This window comes from Saccopteryx leptura, chromosome 6 (assembly GCF_036850995.1).
Source record: "Saccopteryx leptura isolate mSacLep1 chromosome 6, mSacLep1_pri_phased_curated, whole genome shotgun sequence".
Lineage (NCBI taxonomy): Eukaryota > Metazoa > Chordata > Mammalia > Chiroptera > Emballonuridae > Saccopteryx > Saccopteryx leptura.
Window position 1 is genome coordinate 60558527 of NC_089508.1, and position 20435 is coordinate 60578961.

Here is a 20435-nt window from a genome sequence, read left to right on the forward strand (position 1 = left end):
CATATAAGACTTTTCTGGGGTGCTGGTAATGCTCTTATTTCTTGACCTGCATGGTAGTTTGCTGATGTTTGATTTAAAATAACTTGTTAAACTGGACATCTGTTTTATGTACTTTTCTTACTATATTGCACAATAAAAATGTTAACAGTAGGTACATATTTAAATTTCTAAAGCTAATTCAGCTACAACACCTCAGTCTAAGCAATTTTTCAAATGAAATGTCACGAGTTACACAGCTATTACAGCTAATGATTGTAAATATTTTAACTGACTTATTCAAAAGCATACTCTGTGGTATGTTTGTAGGAAAAAAATAAATACTACAGGATGTACACTCAAACAAAGTAACAGTTTAATGATAACAGCATAGCTTAAAATTGTTGAGGAATTATTTTCTATTCAACCAAGGAAATAATATAAATCAGCAATTTCTCCAATAATTCCCCCAAATGTTGAAAAAGGTCCTTTTCATATTTATGTTACCAGATGTGGTAATAGTGTGCCACAATTTTTTTCCTGTTTGTTTTAATCAATGAATAAAGTAGGCCCTATAAAAAATTCCCATAACACATGAACAGTGAGTGACCTTCTCAGAGCATATATGATAATTGATGCTTATGATTTAGTCATCCAAGGAATTTATCACTCAGTGAAAACCAAGGGATTCTATGGAGGTTTTGATCATTACTGATTCTAATTATTTCCATTTTCTGGGGTTTTTTTTGTTTGTTTGTTTGATTTTTAGCGAGGAGGGGGTGGGACAGACAGAAAGAGAGAGATATGGGAAGCATCAACTCATAGTTGTGGCACCTTAGTTATTCACTGATTGCTTTCCCATACGTGCCTTGACCAGGGGGTTCCAGCTGAGTCAGTCACCCCCTTGCTCAAGCCAACGGACTTTGGCTCAAGCCAGCGACCTTGGGCTTCAAGCCAGCGACCATAGGGTCATGTCTATGATCCCGCTCTCAAGCCAGTGACCTCGAGGTTTTGAACCTGGGTTCTCAGCGTCCCAGGCCAACACTCTAGCCACTGTGCCACTACCTATTCAGGCTTCTGGTTTTTGGGTTTGTTTGTTTTTTTAATTATAATAGACTTTTTCTTTTTTTTGAGACAGGGAGAGAGAGGGGGGGGGGAGGGAAGAGATGAGAAGCATCAACTCGTAGTTGTGTCACCTTAGTTGGTCATTGACTGCTTCTCATATGTGGTGGGTGACCCTCAAACTGAGCCAGTGATCTCTTGCCCAAGTCAGCGACCTTGGACTTTAAGCCACTGGGATCATGCTGATGATCCCATACTAAAACCAGCAACCCGATAAATAGGCCTGACCTGTGGTGGCACAGTGGATAAAGCGTCGACCTGGAAATGCTGAGGTCACCAGTTCGAAACCCTGGGCTTGCCTGGTCAAGGCACATATGGGAGTTGATGCTTCCAGCTCCTCCCCCCTTCTCTCTCTATGTTTCTCCTCTCTCTATCTCCCTCTATCTTTCCCTCTCCTCTCTAAAATGAATTTAAAAAGTAAATAAATAAATAATGGTAAAACCAGCAACCCTGCACTCAGGCTGGTGAGCCTGTGCTCAAGCCGGAGGAACCTCCAGAGGGGTTTGAACCTGGGACCTTATTGCCCCAGGTCGACGCTTTATCCACGGTGCCACCACTGGTCAGGCTATAATAACCTTCTTTAAAAAGTTTTTGGTTTACAGAAAAATTGAGCAGAAATTACAGAGTTCCCATATACGGTATATTTTTAAGTTGAAACTCATTGGCAAATTATGGTCCCTGCCTGTTTTACCTAAATAAAGTTTTATCAAAACACAACTTATGTACTGTCTGGCTGCTTTTGCACTGCAGTAGCAGAGTTGAATCTTGGCAATGGAGACCATAAAACCTAAAATATTTACTATCGGGACCTTTACAAGAAAAGTTTATTAATCCCTGCTTTAGATGATGTTAATTGCTATTATATATTACTTTATCAAGGTGCTTCAGCATTGCTTTTGAAGATCTGATATTTAAACCAGTAGTTTATATTCACTGTGTATATTTATATTCTGAACAACTGTGAGACCAACCTGAAAGACCATTACACCTAGCAATGTTTCTTAAATAAAATAATATCTATTCCAGACAAATTCACTACAGAACTATATTCACCAGAAAATTCCATAACCAAAGCTTATCTTCTGCTTTGGTTAATGTAGTAATACTACTATGAAATTGTTAAGATAAGAAAAGCACTAACAGGTATATGTATTTAGGAAATATATTCTATAAACAAATATCTGCAAACATAATTTCATGGGTTAGCCTTGAAATTTCCAAGTTATAACTGCCTACCATGTGCTACTTCAAATATTTGAAATAGGAAATGACAACCTCTATAATGATTTTAGGAGTGGGACAACAAATATCCAAATATTTAAACTGACTTATTCACAAGTATACTCAGTGGTATATTCATTTCCTGAATCTAAGCCAATAAAATATCCTAGATGTTCATTAAAACTAGAAACAAAAATAATATAATTGTGAAGAAAAATGCCAGCCTCTCACTAATACTCTGGAACCATCAAAAGGTCTTAATTTTTTAAACCACAAAATGATATTCCTGAAAGTTTGCTTCTCTTTTTACTTTCTTCTACAACCATCATGTTAAAAGCCAGTGCCAAAGTTTTATTAATGATCCTAAGACTTTCAGCCCTTTGTCTTTTCAGATTTATTAAAGAGAAACAGGTTATGGGATAGCTAGCTAAGAATACAGAATTAACAACTGTGGCATTTTGTCTGAAACTTTAAGTTTTACAATTAAAAAAATGAATAAAGTATGACCTAGGTTCTCAGGTGGTCCTGTTTCATTAATAACCTATAACATTTATAAGTAAATGACAGTACTTTAATGTATACATGAGTACTTGAAAGGTACTCTCCTAAGCAGTTGAAATAGTCCTCCTAAAACATGAGCAGAGCCTCTCAGTATATATTAACACAGTTTCAAATTAATGAGTCCAAATAAAATGAAGCTTTTATTCTTTAGAATAATAAATTGTGTCCTAGCCTATAAATAAGACTTTATTGTATTAACTAGATTTCCTAAGCAAATTAATAATAACCACAGCAAGAATATTTAACAAAAGGAAGTAGCTACTCCAACTCCAAATATTCAACTATAAGATAAACCTCAAAAAAAGATACACCTCCTCGGCCCTGGCCAGTTGCCTCAGCAGTTGAGCGTCAGCCTGACATGTGGAAGTCCCAGATTCAATTCCCGGCCAGGGCACACAGGAGAAGCGCCCATCTGCTTCTCCACCTTTCCCCCTCCCCTTTCTCTCTATCTTTCTCTTTTGGAGCAAAGTGGCCCAGGCGCTGAGGATGGCTCCATGGCCTCCGCCTCAGGCGCTAGAATAGCTCTGATTGCAGTGGAGCAAAGCCCTAGAGAGGCTGAGCATCGCCCCCTGGTGAAAATGCTGGGTGGATCCCGGTCGGGTGCATGCAGGAGTCTATCTGTCTGCCTCCCCCACCCTGCTTCTCACTTCGGAAAAATACAAAAACAAACAAACAAACAAAAGACACACCTCATTAATTTAGTTCAATTATTCTATAATTCTTAGTCATTTAAAGAATGAAGTGTTCAATAGTGGAAAGGAAGGTCATTGAGCTAAAGCCTGCCAGGCTTACATGCCTCTGCTGTGAGGAAACAGGGACACTGGAAGGTAGGCTGCCCCCTCGCTCCTTTAAGGGAGGGTTCAGTCTCTTCCAGCCCTGCTCCAGCCACCTATGACCTAACCTTGCCCAGCATGCTGATGGTGCCCAGGGCCGTCGGCCCCATCTATGACACTGTGTACGAGCCTAGGGTATTTCTTCCAAGAAGCAGGTAAACTGATCTCATTTGCACAAGGGCCACTTAACTATGTTTTGCCTGAATAGTCAGGTTTTTTATTCTTCCCTCAAAGATCTCTGTTGTGGGTGTTGATAGTCCTATTTTCTGTTGCTTTGCTTAATATATAGTGTTTCCTTTATCCCTCCTACCTCAATGCCCCACTCATATTTCAGGCTGGGACCTACTCCTAATTTAGAGCTCTCTTTCCCCCTTTTGCCAACTTCTATTATGAATCTACCTTTGCCACCCAGCTTAGTGTATCCCAAGGTTCTCTTTACCATGCCACAGTCGCAGAACTCCAGGGAAAAGGAACCTGGTCTCATCTCTCCAGGCAGAGGAGAACAGAAGCTCCATATCCACGCATGCTGCAAATGGCTTTTCCAGTCTACCTGAATCATTACCAACTAGAAGCAGCGGTCACTGGGACTTGGACATGAGCTGCAAAGTATAGAATGGTGACAACAATTCCAGTGCCATGAGGACTTTTCCTGGATGTGGACTTTTCCTGGACTCCTGCTCCCTGTGACAGCTCCTAACAGACTGAACTGTGGTTGGGTTGCATTTTTCAGGAATTTGGCATGATGATGGGGCCAACTTGGACTTGGTGAACATGTTAAGGACACTACTCTTTTATGGATTCTTGCTGTATTGGCCAAGAGTTTGCTTAAAGGCTTTTAATCACTGTAAAAAAAAATAGAAGACTGGATAAAGAAGATGGGGCACATATACACCATGGTATACTATTCAGCTAGAAGAAATGATGACATCGGATCACTTACAGCAGAATGGTGGAATCTTGATAACATGCGGAGTGAAATAAGTGAATCAGAAAAAAACAAGAACTGCAGGATTCCATACATTGGTGGGACATAAAAATGAGACTAAAAGACATGGACTGGCATGGGGTGGTTACGGGGGGTGGGGGGAGGGGAGGAGGGAGAGGGGGAGAGGGAGGGGGAAGGGTACAAAGAAAACTGGATAGAGGGTGACAGAGGACGATCTCTCTTTGGGTGATGGGTATGCAACAGAACTAAATGACAAGATAACCTGGAAATGTTTTTTTTGAATATATGTACCCTGATTTATTGATGTCACCCCATTAGAATAAAAATTTATTTGTAAAAAAAATTTTTTTAAATGTGAAAAAAAGAATGAAGTGTATTTTAGAATACATTCAAATGAGAAAAAAATAAAAGCAACAAAACCTCTGTTTAAAATGTTAATAAAATCTTAATACAGGAATGTAAAACATCTCATAAGTAACATGCCAAGATTTTGTAATATACCTATGATTTTGATATTCTGAGGGGGGTAAGAAATGCCAGGAACCTTGAAATAACTAAGAAATAAGAAGCAGTTTACATAGTGATGGTAAGTACAAAAATAACTAGCCAAAGAACACTATTAAATGTTTCATTAGAATATAAATTAATAAGTACTCAAGAAATACATAGTTTGGTCTGACTGGTGGGGGCACAATGGTTAAAGCACTGACCTGGAATGCTGAGGTCACCAGTTTGAAACCCCAAGGTTGCTCACTCTGAGTATGGGCTCTTCAGCATGGAGTTGCTGGCCTGAGTGGGAAAATCATCCAAATGATCCCATGCTCGCCAGCTTGATCCCAAAGGTTGCTGGCATGAGAAGCCCAAGGTCGCTGGCTTGAGTGAAGGGACACTGGTACCACCCGTCAAGGCACATAGGAGAAGCTCAATGTACAACTAAAGTGAAACAACTACGAGTTGATGCTTCTTACCCTCTCTCTCCCTTCCTCTCTCTCTCTCTCTCTCTCAAAAAAAATAATAATAAACCAAAAAAAGAAGAAGAAAAAATACAGTTGTCCATGGCTGGGTGGCTCAGTGAATTGTGTAGTCCAGGCATGACAGGTTGCGTGTTGCATGTACAAGAAGCAAACGAGTGCATAACTAAGTGGAATGAGTTGATGCTTCTCTCCTCTCCTTTTTCTCTCTATCTCTCAAATCAATGGAAAAATTAAAAAAAAAAAAAGGCCCTGGCCAGTTAGCTCAGCTGGTTAAAGGGAATCATCTCAAAACAACAAAGTGGCAGGTTCGATCCCCAGGGCACACATGGGAAGCAACCAAAAATGTATGACAGAATAGAACAACAAAGGTTTCCCTTCCGCCTCCCTTCTCTTTCTCCCCCCACCTTCTCTCCTTGTTTTTCTAAAAAAATCAATAAAGCCTGACCAGGTGGTGGTGCAGTGGATAGAGCGTTGGACTGGGATGCAGAGGACCCAGGTTCGAGACCCCGAGGTCACCGGCTTGAGCGCGGGCTCATCTGGTTAGAGCAAAAAGCTCAGCAGCTTGGACCCAAGGTCGCTGGCTCCAGCAAGGGGTTACTCGGTCTGCTGAAGGCCCGTGGTCAAGGCACATATGAGAAGGCAATCAATGAACAACTAAGGTGTCGCAATGTGCAACGAAAAACTAATGATTGATGCTTCTCATCTCTCTCCACTCCTGTCTGTCTGTCCCTGTCTATCACTCTCTCTGACTCAATCTCTGTCTCTGTAAAAAAAAAAAAAAAAAAAAAAAAAAAAAAAAATCAATAAAATTAAGCCCTGACCAGAGAGCTCAGTTGGTTGGAGCATCGGTCCAGAGCATCGGCCTGGCACACAGACCTGGAGCGCAGAAGCTGCCCGTTCAATTGCCGGGTCAGGACACATACAGGAGCAGCTCAATGTTACTGTCTCTTTCTCTCCCTGCCCCCACCCCAAAGAAATAAAGAAAGAAGGAAAGAAAGACATAGTTTGAATTCTAACACCTCTTTTAAAGTTGGGGAGATACTTTAGTAGATAAAAAATTAAGCATCTGCCAGTCAATGCTCTTTATGAAAAGCCAGGAAAAAAATGCATTAAACTTTTATTTACTAATTGCCATTTAACTTGCACGTTACCCTTAATTCATAACAATCCCATAAAGCAGGTATTACCTTCACTCTAAAAATAAACGAAGGCATTAAAAAGTTAATTTGTCCAAAGTAGCAGTGGCGTGAATTGAAATCTGACTTCTAATACAATTAATTACCCTTTTCACTACACCAGCATTTACAGATTTTAAAAACAGTAAAACACTTTTTTCTGTTGGAAAACACCATCTGAAATATATTTTAAATAAAAAATTGACAGAACTTCGTGACCAATAAAAAGTGGAGGATGGCCTGACCAGGCAGTGGCACAATGGATAGAGCGTCGGGCTGGGATGCAGAGGACCCAGGTTCAAAATCTGGAGGTTGCTGGTTTGAGCGCAGGCTCACCAGTTTGAGCGTGGGGTAACTGGCTTGAGCATAGGATCATAGACATGACCCCATGGTTGCTGGCTTGAGCCCAAAGGTTGCTAGCTTGAAGCCCAACATTGCTGGCTTGAGCCCAAAGGTCACTGGCTTGAGCAAGGGGTTACTCGCTAAGTAGCCCCCCAGTCAAGGCACATATGAGAAAGCAATCAATGAACAACTAAGGAGCCACAACAAAGAACTGACACTTCTCATCTCTCTCCTTTCCTGTCTCTATCTCTCTCTCTCTCTCTGTCTTTGTGACACACACACACACACACACACACACACGTGGAGGATAATAGGGACAGAGTAATTAAAGTTGAGTTTAAGGCTCAGGAAACTTTAAAAAATCTGATCCATAGATGCAACAAAAATAAGAAATTTAGCCTGACCTGTGGTGGCGCAGTGGATAAAGCGTCGACCTGGAAATGCTGAGGTTGCCAGTTCGAAACCCTGGGCTTGCCTGGTCAAGGCACATATGGGAGTTGATGCTTCCAGCTCCTCCCCCCTTCTCTCTCTGTCTCTCTCTCCTCTCTCTCCCTCTCTGTCTCTCTCTCTCCCTCTCTCTAAAAATGAATAATAAAAAAATAAAATAAATAAACTCGGTAAGAAAAGGTTAGTTTGTAGAAAGAAATAATGGCTGAGTCAGAACTGTGAAATTTAGCTTGGTATTCAAACAGAAAGTTGAGTTGAAGCTCAAGACACAACCACTTTTACAATAGTTAAGATCTGGAACAGTCAGTCTAACCGCCCATCAGTAGATGAGTAGATAAAAAAGCAGCCTGACCGGGCGGTGGCACAGTGGATAGAGCATCTAACAGGGATGCAGAAGACCCAGGTTCGAGACCCCGAGGTCGCCAGCTTGAGCACAGACTTATCTGGTTTGAGCAAAGCTCACCAGCTTGGAACCAAGGTCTCTGGCTTGAGCAAGGGGTTACTCGGTTTGCTGAAGGCCCACGGTCAAGGCACATATGAGAAAGAAATCAATGAACAACTTAAGGAGCCGCAATGAAAAAGTGATGAGATGCTTCTCATCTCTCTTTGTTCCTGTCTGTCCCTATCTGTCCCTCTCTCTGACTCTCTCATTGTCTCTGAAAAAAAAAAGTTGTAATGTATTTACACAATGGAATACTACATAGCCATAAAAAAGAAAGAAATCTTTCTTTTTGTGATGGTATGAATGGACCTGTAGATGATTATGTCAAGTGAAATAAGCCAGTCAAAGAAAGACAAATACCATATGATCTCACTTATATGTGGAATCTGATGAACAAAATAGAAACAGAGGCATGGACACATGGAACAGACTGACAGTTGTCAAGGGGAGGGGGTTGAGAGGACTGGATGAAAGAAGGTGAAGGGATTAACTGAAAAACATATATATAAAGACACAGAAACTGTCAACAGTGTGGTGATAACCAAAGAGAAACAGGGGTGGGGGCTAGGCGGAGGCGAATAGAGATGAGGAAAATGGGGACAGAAAGAAATGTTGCCGGGGCAGAGGGTGCACAATGCAGTGAGCAGATGGTGATTTGTTGAGTTGTGCACTTGAAACCTGTATGGTTTTGTAAACCAATGTCATCCCAATAAATTCAATTAAAAATAAAAAGAGACACCACTTTTAATTTGTACATGAAACATTTGATACCTGTGCTGTGGTCTACTTCTGCATTACTTATGGTAAAATGGACCAACTAAATAATGCAATCTCTTCTTAATTCAAATTTTATTAATTTTGAATATGCAATAAATCATACATCATTCATAATATTGTTAGCTGAAGTTATAAAAATTATTTTTTGGAAATAGTGGAAGTGTTATTAATGGAAATCAAAGGAAAGAAATGTAGCTATTTACAAAATAAGGACTAAAAAACTTAAGGATCCTTTCAACTTGCCTTTAATTCTGGCTATAGCAAATAAACTTAAATACTACAAGCTACTACACATCATGCTTTACATTCAAATTTCTTATATGTACTATTTATTATTAAAATAACTACTGTGCTTAAAAACACTAAAATTCAGAATTTTTAGTAAATCTGACTTTCTACTTGCCATCAGTATTTCAAATCAGGAAAATTTTATAAAAGATTACCTTTAACTTAGACCAATTTGAAACATTTTCACCATCAATTTTTATAATTTAGACTCCATTCTCCAAGTAATACCTATGCCTATTTAAAACTATTTAAAACCATCAGAAACTGCGGACATATTAACGTTAGATTTTCAAGAATGTCCTATTTTATATTCAGTTCATAGGGTTTTAGAGTATTGAAGAATGTTGTTACAGTAAAATTTGCCAGTAAACGATTTACTAGAAATAGACATCTTCAGTTCAAAATTCACTGGACTTATCTTTAAGAAGTTCAGCAAGGTCACAAAGCTAAAATTCTACCCACCCACTCCCCAAAACATAAAAGCTGACAGTGAAACTTTTACATTAATTTCTTGAAAGATAGATGAAAATAGGGTAAAGTCAGAGACCAAATAGAAGACCACTGAAGGCCCTGGCCGGTTGGCTCAGCGGTAGAGCGTCGGCCTGGCGTGTGGGGGACCCGGGTTCGATTCCCGGCCAGGGCACATAGAAGCGCCCATTTGCTTCTCCACCCCCCCCCCCTCCTTCCTCTCTGTCTCTCTCTTCCCCTCCCGCAGCCAAGGCTCCATTGGAGCAAAGATGGCCTGGGCGCGCTGGGGATGGCTCCTTGGCCTCTGCCCCAGGCGCTAGAGTGGCTCTGGTCGCAGCAGAGCGACGCCCCGGAGGGGCAGAGCATCGCCCCCTGGTGGGCAGAGCGTAGCCCCTGGTGGGCGAGCCGGGTGGATCCCGGTTGGGCCCATGCGGGAGTCTGTCTGACTGTCTCTCCCCGTTTCCAGCTTCAGAAAAATACCAAAAAAAAAAAAAAGGCCACTGAAGTAGTCCAGGTGAGAGATGAGGGTGACCTGAATGAGGGTGACAGTAGAGATAGTTACTAATTATTGAAAACGTCAAAGAATGTATTTAATAAACTATGACAGGAAAGGCAAGCTTACTCATCATAGAACCCAAGAAAGGCTCTGAAATTGGAACTGTTAGATAATTCAGAAGACAGAGGATAAACCATAGGGGGCTAAAAATGGAAAGAATCTATAAAAAGATGGTACCAGATTCCCCAAGATTTGTGGTTTTTTTTTGTGTTTGTTTTGTTTTTGACAGAGACAGAGAGAGAATCAGACAGGACAGACAGGAAGGGAGAGAGATGGGAAGCATCAAGTCTTCGTTGCAACACCTTAGTTGTTCAATAATTACTTTCTCATATGTGCCTTGACTGGGAGGTGGGCTAGGCTACAGTAGAGGGAGTGACCCTTTGCTCAAGCAGAGACTTTGGGCTTCAAGCCAGAGACCTTTGGGCTCAAGCCAGCAACCCCACGCTCAAGCTGGATGAGCCCACGCTCAAGCCAGCAACCTCGGGGTATTGAACCTGGGTCCTCCATGCCTCCATGTCCCAGTCCAACGCTCTATCCACTGTGCCACAGCTTGGTCATGCTCCAAGATTTGTTTTAAGGAATCATGAAATCTATTTCTGGCTCTTCCACCATGCTTTCTCTTAGACATATTGTCCACAGACTTACTGTTAAATTAATTTGAACTTCCCAACCAACTATCCCAAGTAAGAACTCAGGTTCTGGAGTGAGTGATAATCTTCCTTGGGCAAGTTATTTAAACTTTATGCACCTCAATTTTCTATATATGTAAAATAGAAACAATATCTACCCAGAACTTCATGAAGTGGCTGAAAAAAATTTAAAGAAAAAATACATATAATGTATGTAAATATTTAGTGTAGTACCTAGACATAAAAATAATTGAGTACTTAACCATTATTCAAAGCTTATGATTGCTGGTACCACTTGTTCTCAAATGCCCTTCACTTGGGACTCAACATAGACAAGGTTGGATGGGGAATGGGAGTTTTCCACTGAAGGATGAACCATAGCAAGGGGAAAGGAGAGAATGAACACATCGCTAATAGGACAATCACCCACTGGCAGTATTCATACTATCATGAGCCCTCATCTACTTTATCTCACAAATCCAGAGATATTATACCAATCCTAATTCTTAGGAGAGACTAGAAACAAAAGCCTCTGAGGTGTTACCTACATCTATTGTGTAAACAAAACTTCATTACTGTGTGAAATTTTTAATCTCTTCTTACAGGATCTATATTAAAAAACAGGGTGGGCAGAGGATAAAATGGAATCTTTGGCTCACCATCTGCTTTACCAATTTTATAAGTAATTATCACATTTGGAAAACCTCAAAAGAGCTTTCTGCCTACTTTAGACAAAGGGGAATGTGAGAAAATTTGTGTGATTGCAATGTTCCTACAAGAAAGAAATTAAAAAAAAAAAAAAGTAAAACCTAGCAAGGGAGAGAGGTGTCTGTGAAGAGTGTGAGAAAAGAAAAGTCAGTCTGACCTGTGGTGGCGCAGTGGATCAAGCGTGACCTAGAACGCTGAGGTGTCACTGGTTCAAAACCCTGGGCTTGTCTGGTTAAGGCACACATGGGAGTAGATGCCTCCTGTTCCTACCCCCTTCTCTCCCCCGTCCCAAATAAATAAATAAAGACATCAAAAGTCCTCTTAAAGGCCCTGGCCGGTTGGCTTAGCGGTAGAGCGTCGGCCTGGCGTGCGGGGGACCTGGGTTCGATTCCCGGCCAAGGCACATAGGAGAAGTGCCAATTTGCTTCTCCACCCCCCCCTCCTTCCTCTCTGTCTCTCTCTTCCCCTCCCGCAGCCAAGGCTCCATTGGAGCAAAGATGGCCCGGGCGCTGGGGATGGCTCCTTGGCCTCTGCCTCAGGTGCTAGAGTGGCTCTGGTCTCCGCAGAGCAACGCCCCGGAGGGGCAGAGCATCGCCCCCTGGTGGGCAGAGTGTCGCCCCTGGTGGGCGTGCCGGGTGGATCCCGGTCGGGCGCATGCGGGAGTCTGTCTGACTGTCTCTCCCCGTTTCCAGCTTCAGAATTTAATAAAGAAGAAGAAAAAAAAAAAAGGTCTCTTAAAAAAAAAAAGAAAAAGAAAAGTCATCAAGGAGGAAGGAAGAACTAGAGCAAAAATTCATTGCTGGCAATAGGCTCAGCCCCGTGGTGCCTCACTCTACAGGTAATAATGACACAGTGGGTATGTCCATTTGAACTTCTTTAAATTTTGTTAATGGCCTTTTCCTCATTTTGCTATTGTGTTGCTCACCTTTTTCTTTCTAATTTACATGGGCTCTTCGAAAAGTAAGAGAGAACGAGCTCTTACACATGTAATCTGGAAAATAGTTCCCTCAGTTTGTAGTCCCTAGTGGGGTTTCTTTGGGGAGTTGTTTTTTTTTAAAAGATTTTATAGGGGAGGGGAGAGAGAGAGAGAGAGAGATAGAGAGAGAGAGAGGGAGGAGGAGAGGAGCAGGAAGCATCAACTTCCATATGTGCTTTGACCCGGCCAGCCCAGGGTTTTGAACAGGCAACCTCAGCATTCCAGGTCGACACTTTATCCACTGTGCCACCACAGGTCAGGCTCTTTTGGAAGTTTTTACAGGGGTTAGAGGGAGGTCTTTTTGTCCTTTTTTTAACCTTAAGTGTTTTGGTTTCTTACAAAATCAAATGTATTAATTCTTATTTTACAGTTTCTAGGTTTAATGTCTGGAGAAACCAGTTTAATGTAAAAAAGTCTTGTTTTTTAAAAACAGTCTTGCTTTAGAACCCTGGTATTCCTCCCTTGACTTGGAGTAGAAAATGTTTCAGCTCCTACTAAGCAAAGAAAGGAAGAGAGAAAAGATTTCTTACCCAAAAGAGCTAGGGAAGAGAGGAGACGTGCTTCCAGCTTAAAACAGAACTGTACTGTATTCATTTTCCTACATAGATGCTGCATAATGATTAGATACATGATTAGGGCATTACAATAGTATCTGTCCTCTATCACAATGTACAATATAAGTTATATAATTTTCTCTTGAGTGTGTGGGACTCATAATCTATAACATTCTTTCTGTAAGAAAACAAAAGTATAACAAAGGATTCCCTTTATTATTAAATTAGTACCTTCATAAACACAAAAATATTAAGGCAGAAACTTTTACAAATGTTTCATAATGTAAAATTTAAATCATATGCAAAAGTAGAAAAATAAAAGCATAATGAACTTCCAAATCACCCAGCTTCAACATTTATAAATAACATAAGGCCAATATCATCAGAAATTAAATTTTATATCTTATATATCTTCTGACTTATTGATTTTTATAAATTAATCTAATTAAATGGGTTACAGCCCTCAAGTATATATGACATTGTTTTTGATTGATAAAATGAAAGATTAAAGAAAAACCAAACAAACACATTATATAATGTAAAGAAGCAAATTGAAAATATAGTCTTAGACATAAATTTGACTAAATTATCTGATATCATTTAAAAAAACTTAGAAGTTTGAGCTTGAATTAATTTAATGAATAACTTTCCTTCTATTTTGTGTGTGTGTGTGTGACAGAGAGAGAGAGGGGGACAGATAGGGACAGACAGACAGGAAGGGAGAGAGATGAGAAGCATCAATTCTTTGTTGCGGCACATTAGTTGTTCATTGATTGCTTTCTCGTATGTGCCTTGACCAGGGGGCTACAGCAGACTGAGTGAGCCCTTGCTCAAGCTAGCGACCTTGGGCTCAAGCTGATGACCTTGGAGTTTTGAACCTGGGTCCTCCGCATCCCAGTCCGATGCTCTATCCACTGTGCCACTGCCTGATCAGGTGCTTTCCTTCTTTCTTGATTTGTTGGATTATGACAGCTCAACTATTTTATAGATTATGAACTATCACCTATCTACTCTCTGTTAGTCCAAAGCCAATACTTTTAATTAAAACTCCAACATTTTCAACTCAGTACTTACTCTATTTCATCATTTTAACTGTTATATCTCATTCAAAACAACAGCATTTACTTATTTTGAATCACTCAAATCCTCCCACTCTGTTTGGTTTATTGATTTTCTCATTATTTCATCCCCCCTGAAGAGATGATCAACTGCTTCACTTTCAACTCTAAATCCCATGACTCTCCATGAAGCAACCCTTGAAAAGCCCAGTCCCTGATAACCCTAACCAGCCAATCTTCCTGCTCCTATTTCCAGATATAAAGGAACTACTGGGGAAAAACAACAATAAAGCAAAATTGATATACTAAAAGTTTTTAAAGAATACCTTAATTTATTCATTGCTACTCACTACTTCCTACTTATGCCTCGTATTCCTAGACATAATCTCCAATGAGATTAGAATTTCTTTAAAATACAATGTACTTGTCTCACAAAACCAACCCCTCCTGTTTTACAACCTCTTCTTAATTACTGACAAGGTTGATAGTTATTATTGATGAGGTCAACTGTTATTGGAAAATGAGGCTTCAATTTCAGTCTGCCTCTCTGTCTTAATATAACCTTGTCTCTGTATGGATCTGTCTTGTTCTATTCTTTCCATTACTTCAGAAAATTAGATTGCTGTTTCTTTTCTCTGAAGAGAACTTTACAATTATTCTGAGGAGTCTGTATTATCCTGACTATTCAGTGACCTTATGCTCATGCCTGTTTTTTTGGCAAAATCTTTCCTACTCCAGCAGCTCCTTGATGCTGTTGCATTTAACAATGACAACTAACCACTTTTTTTTTATTACAGTCTCTCTCCCAGACTACTATGATGACATTTTTCTATTTCTAGTTCTTATTCACATCTCAAACTGTGCCTATACTGTTTTCTTTTGCACCTTGTTTCCCTCAAGGCTTAGCATTTTGCTCCCTTCTCCTCACCAAGTTTAATCTTTATTCCTGTTTTCTATGTCTACTGGAGAATGCGGTCGAACAAGGAGTGGGGAAATAGAGGGAGGACAGGGAAGCTGTTTATGCTGGCAATCTGTAATTCTTTATATATATTGGGGTGGAAAAAGTTGACAACTATTGCTCACCACTCTCTGTAGAGAATTCATTTATTCTCATAGCTACCATACTTAAATCTATGTAATCTCTCCCCAATTCAATTTTTCTCTATAATTTTGATCTCTTTCCTGAGACCCAGTCCATGTTTCTAGAAGCATAATAAACATTTATATGTTTATGTCCCACGATCAGACACTTCCAACCTGACACAAACTTTGACACTAACTTCCCCATCTAAAACACCTTCTTTATCTTTTGAATAACCCAAGAAATATCCATTGCCCAAATAAGAAAAAGTGCTATCATCTTCATCATCTTCTTCACTGCCTATATCCAGGAAGTGATCAAGTCATCATTTGTGCTGTGACATTAAAGAGAAGTGGCAAAGAATTTCCCATTCAAAAGAGCTATCCTCATCAATTCTTCCTGCTACACTCACTGCAACCTTACCTCTAGTCTAACCTCAAACAAAAAGGCCACTTTCACCATGTTATTCTTCTGTCCAGTAATTTATAATAGCTCCCTATTATCAGCTATATATAGTATAAAGTTTACCCCCAGGAATGGCCTCTCTGAAATCTAACAACTACCATCATACCCTATTTATTGTTTTTCTCTACTATAGCATTTCTTGAACTTTTTGGTCTCAGGATTCTCTGGTCTTAAAATTATTGAGGACCCCAAAGAGCCTTTGTCTGTGTAGGTTACATCTATCAATACTTACTATACTGAAAATGAAAATTGAGAAAAACTTTAAACACAAGAATACACAAGCACATATTTCATTAACTGTCATAGCAATGATGTCATCACACACCATGTATCCTGGAAAACTCCACTGACACTTGTGAGAGAATGAGAGTGAGAAAGACAAATAACATCTTAGTATTATTATAAAAATAGTTTGACCCCGAGAGCCCTCGGCTCACTTTAAAAACACTGCTCTCACCTGACCAGGCGGTGGCACAGTGAATAGAGCATTGGACTGAGATGGGGAGGACCCAGGTTTGAGACCCCGAGGTCGCCAGCTTGAGCGCGGGCTCATCTGGTTTGAGCAAAAGCTCACCAGCTTGGACCCAAAGGTCGCTGGCTCGAGCAAGGGGTTACTCAGTCTGCTGAGGGCCCACAGTCAAGGCACACACGAGAAAGCAATCAATGAACAACTAAGGTGTCGCAAAGAAAAACTAATGATTGATGCTTCTCATCTCTCTCTGTTCCTGTCTGTCTGTCCCTATCTATCCCTCTCTCTGTCTCTGTAATAAAATTAAAAAAAAAAAAAAACCAATACTGCTCTATCTGACCTTGATTCTTTTAATACATCTCCCTGTCAATCATTTATGATTACTGATTAATAACTTTTGTGTGCAGCAGTAGCCTGAAGACAGAAAGAAGTCTAAGAACCCCAGATTTATAAAATAATCTCCAAACTCATTAGAATGCGTGCTTATTCTCAGTCTCACCCGCCTATCAATTTTATTTTCCTCCTCCATGGTACTTCCCAAGTGGAACAAACCGTTTCCTGCTTCAGCATCCTGGAATACTCTATTCTTTCTGCCTGGAACGCCTTCTCTCACTCATCCTTCAGACCTACTTCATAGGTTACTAATTCTTTGAAGCTTTTTCTTAACACATTCCATCCCCAAGTATGCTTTTCTCTGTTATTCCATAGCACATTTAGAACTTCTCAAATTGCACCAGAATTACCGCTCATATGTCTGTCTCCCCACTAACAGTGACCTACATGAGGGCAGATTTGCATCTTACTGGTCTTTGTATTTCTAGTACTTCACTCATAATAGGAACCCAAATGTTGTTTTGCAAAGAGTCAGTTCAGTGCTCATCTATCCGCAAATATTGCATAGTACTAGTTCCTTCCTCTGAACTTCTGCAGTACTATATATTATAGAAATTAAGAAGAAAGAAAGCCTAAAGAAAAATGTTATAACCTTTCTACAAAAAGACTGAGAACTTTGGACTATAGGATCAAGTCTAATTCCCTAGTCTAACATTCAAGGGCCTATGTCAAGTGTCTCTTCTTTATTTTTCAATTTTATTTTCTATTATTCTCCAATTTGAACTGACCACTCCTGTCATCCAATACACACAAACACACGCAGGCACACAAGCATGCGCACACACACACACACACATGCGCACAATCTATTCTATTTTTTTCACTTTTGTTTATACTCTTCTCTCTCCCAGGAATTCCACTTCCTTGTTATTTTAAATTCTACTTTTCCTTAAAATCTTGGTTCAAGACCAAAAATTTCACGAAGCTTTCTGGGACATGCCAGACCAAAGTAAAAATTCCCCTTTTGGGATATCTAATGCATTTCAACCTGCTTCCTATGACCTGGTAAATACAATGTATTGTCTTGCATTGTTCTCTAATAATTTCAACTAAGTCAATGCTGCAACCCGAAATAGCTCGACAGCTCTTTAAGAGCAGGCACAGTTTTCATTCAAAACATTTGAATGCCAGTATGTACCAGATACTGGTAAAGTTTCTAATCTTATTTCTTTTGCATCAACCCTTTCTAGTAACAGCAAGATGAAGGCATGTAATAAATACTATTCCTTTAACTTGATTTTCTCCCTAATGGTCAGAATACTCCAGGTTATTTTTTTCTAGGGAACATTTTATCTATAGACATAATTATAAATTTGAAAATAAAATATACTATGAGATGTATCTTCTCAGTACCTTAAAACTGTAAGCTCAAATAAGACACTCCATTTATAGGTAACTCACTCTTACTTAATATACATACTTTTGAAGGTCTTTCCCTTTTATGCTCTTTTGCCTTGAATACATCTTATATTAGTTGTTACAATTTTAGCTCCCTTAACACATTCTAATTCCTGGTTACTGGTGATAATGCCAAACTATTTAAAAAGAGCCAAAGAAATGAGGCAAGTAAAAATGCATAAATTGAAAAGATAATCTTTGAAAACCAAGAAGTTATGGTAATTGGGTGTCTAACCAATTCTTCTCCTTAAATGGAATTTGTCTAAGGGGCCACATCTTCCCTATCACCATTTCCTTACGTATCCACACCCAAATGAAGCAAGCATTAGTTGGAAAATAGACTAAACACAACCATTAGAATTTGGTCCCTGACATCATGGATTGATAACTTCTGACAATCGTTTTCCCCTATTAGTCACTCTTTTGCATGTGATATAAAGTCAGTAAGAAGAAATAACATAGAAAAATACAGTTTAAAAATAAGCATAGGGTTTAGGATGCTCGAAGTCCTAGTTTTTTGTAAGTCTACCGGCCACAACTGAATGTCAAACTCTCATTTAAATACTACAAGAGAGACCTGAGGTTGTCGGCAATTCTTTCTGATATCCGTATAATATGCTTTCAACAAGAGAGTTCCAGGATAAATTTCACATAAGAAGAAAAAGGAACTGATGAATGAGGAAAGAAAGGAGGAAGCCATCAGCTGATATTGCAATAGCTCCCCTACCCCGTTTCCCCCCACCCTTCCCCAAAAGCTTATTAAATAGGAAGCTGCAGAATATACCTTCCAGGCCAGAAGCAAAACATTGAGGATGGCCAGCAAAGGGCAGGGTCCGTTCTCATTCTGGGTGATGATGGGAGTGTTCTCTTCCTTCCACTGGATCCACTTGATGTGATAGACAGATTGTCCCGGGAAGCGTTCCTTGGAGGCCGCGAGCACCTGAGCTGCGTCTCCCTCCTCCTCCTCCTCCTCCCCTCTGCACAGAGGCACAGCCCCGGGCACCACCGCCGCGCCGCCCTCCTCCTCGTCCTCCTCGTCGTCCTCCTCGGGGACCCTGCTCTCAGCTCCCTCCTCACTATTGAACTCGGAGCTACTGGGGAAAGAATGCAGGTTAGAGAACGACTCCAGGGAGTCCAGGCTCGGCGATTCCCCGTGAGGGCTCGGGTCGCTGCAACTGCTGCTGAGGCCGCCGGCGCTGCTGGGCTCTTCCGAGCCCGCGGCCGCCAGCTCCGGCCGGCGAATGCCGGCGGGGTCAGGCCGGGCGCCCGAGTCTCCGGCAGGACCCGACCCATGGCCCGCTCCGGCCTCGGCTGTCTCCGGGGAGGCGGTCACCTTGCGCTGCCCTCTCAGAGGCACCTTCTGGGCAGCAGGACTCTCCAGGTCGCTTTCCTGCAAGTCCAAGCCCTGGAAGGAGCTGCGGGGTCCGGGAACCTGAGCGGAGGTGGCGGGAGGAACCGTGTCCGGGAGGCTCCTCCCGACGGCCGCCGCCCCCTGCCCATTCCCGCCGCTGCTCTCCGCCGCCCATACTTCGGGACCATCCCCAGCAGCGAGCCTGGTCTCCTGTCGCCCTTCCTGCGGAGACGCTGTCCCTGGCGCTGGCCCGGTGGCCACCCCGTGTTTTAGCGGCTGCAGACTCTCAGGGCCGCTCTCCATACCCAGCCGCCCGCCCCTCGCTCTAAAGAGACCGCGGCGGGTTCTCTTCAGCCAGTGCCTCCGACGCCATGACAGCGGCACTGGCAGCTACAGCGCCCCAGCGCAGCTCTCACCAGGCACGTCACCGGGGAGGGCATCGGGCGCGCGCGCGCGCGCCGCCGCGCGGTCCGCCAACTCTGGGCGTGCCTGCGCGTGCTTGCGCGCCGCCGTGTGACAGCAAACCACGCGGTCCTGCCCTCCTGCGCGCGCTTGCCGGTCCGCCAGAGCGCGCGCTCGGAAGGCGTGGCGTGGAGGGCGCGGCCAGGAGGAAAACATCCTCTTGCTATGTGACCGGAAGTTGAACTCTGGGGCGGCTCGGCCACAAGCGGCTTACTTAAAGGCCAGGCGAACAGGTCACATCTTGGCTGTGATCTTGAAGAGCTGAGTTTTGTGTGTCCCGCTCTTGAGCTCGTAGATGAGGAATTGTACTATTTGGAAAAGAGCTCGCCCTTGAAGGGTTCAGATTTGTTTCCCCAGCTTGTAATATGGAAAAGTGAAGGGATTTCTTAGGAAATGCAGATGCTGGCTCACTACACTGCAAAAATTTCAGTCTTCCTCCATGTAGGCTGAGAAACACTGTGCTTTCTCACCAACTACATGAGGCGTCTGTGCAGATGTGCATATTGGTCTGAGCAGCAATAAAAAAAAAAAAAGGCAATTTGGGCTAAAAATAATAAAGTAGCTTGTGCTTGAATTAGCCAAGTCTTTGCGGTTTTGTTAACTTGGCCTCACTTTCCTTGGAGTAGGAAGAGGTCATTCCTGAAAGAGTGACATTTCTAATTTGAACTGACACCTCTTAAGGCCATGCAATTATCAGAGAGGCTGGATGTTTTATTGGTGACAAAATGGATTTGGGTCCTATTCAGACCTGTTCCAGACAAGA

At 41.6% G+C, this 20435-nt stretch overlaps 1 protein-coding gene across 2 annotated transcripts in view; it reads right to left on the reverse strand.

Annotated features, from left to right (window-relative positions):
• MINDY2 (MINDY lysine 48 deubiquitinase 2) overlaps positions 1-20182 on the reverse strand; it is an 82722-nt gene extending 62540 nt beyond the window's left edge. For both annotated transcript variants that reach the window (XR_010746107.1, XM_066341506.1), the window contains exon 1: positions 18644-20182. Coding sequence is in view for 1 of the 2 variants with exons in the window: in XM_066341506.1 (XP_066197603.1) it covers positions 18644-19513 (870 nt within the window). In the remaining variant the exon portion in view is untranslated. The remainder of the gene's footprint in view (positions 1-18643) is intronic.
• Positions 20183-20435: the final 253 nt, after the last annotated feature.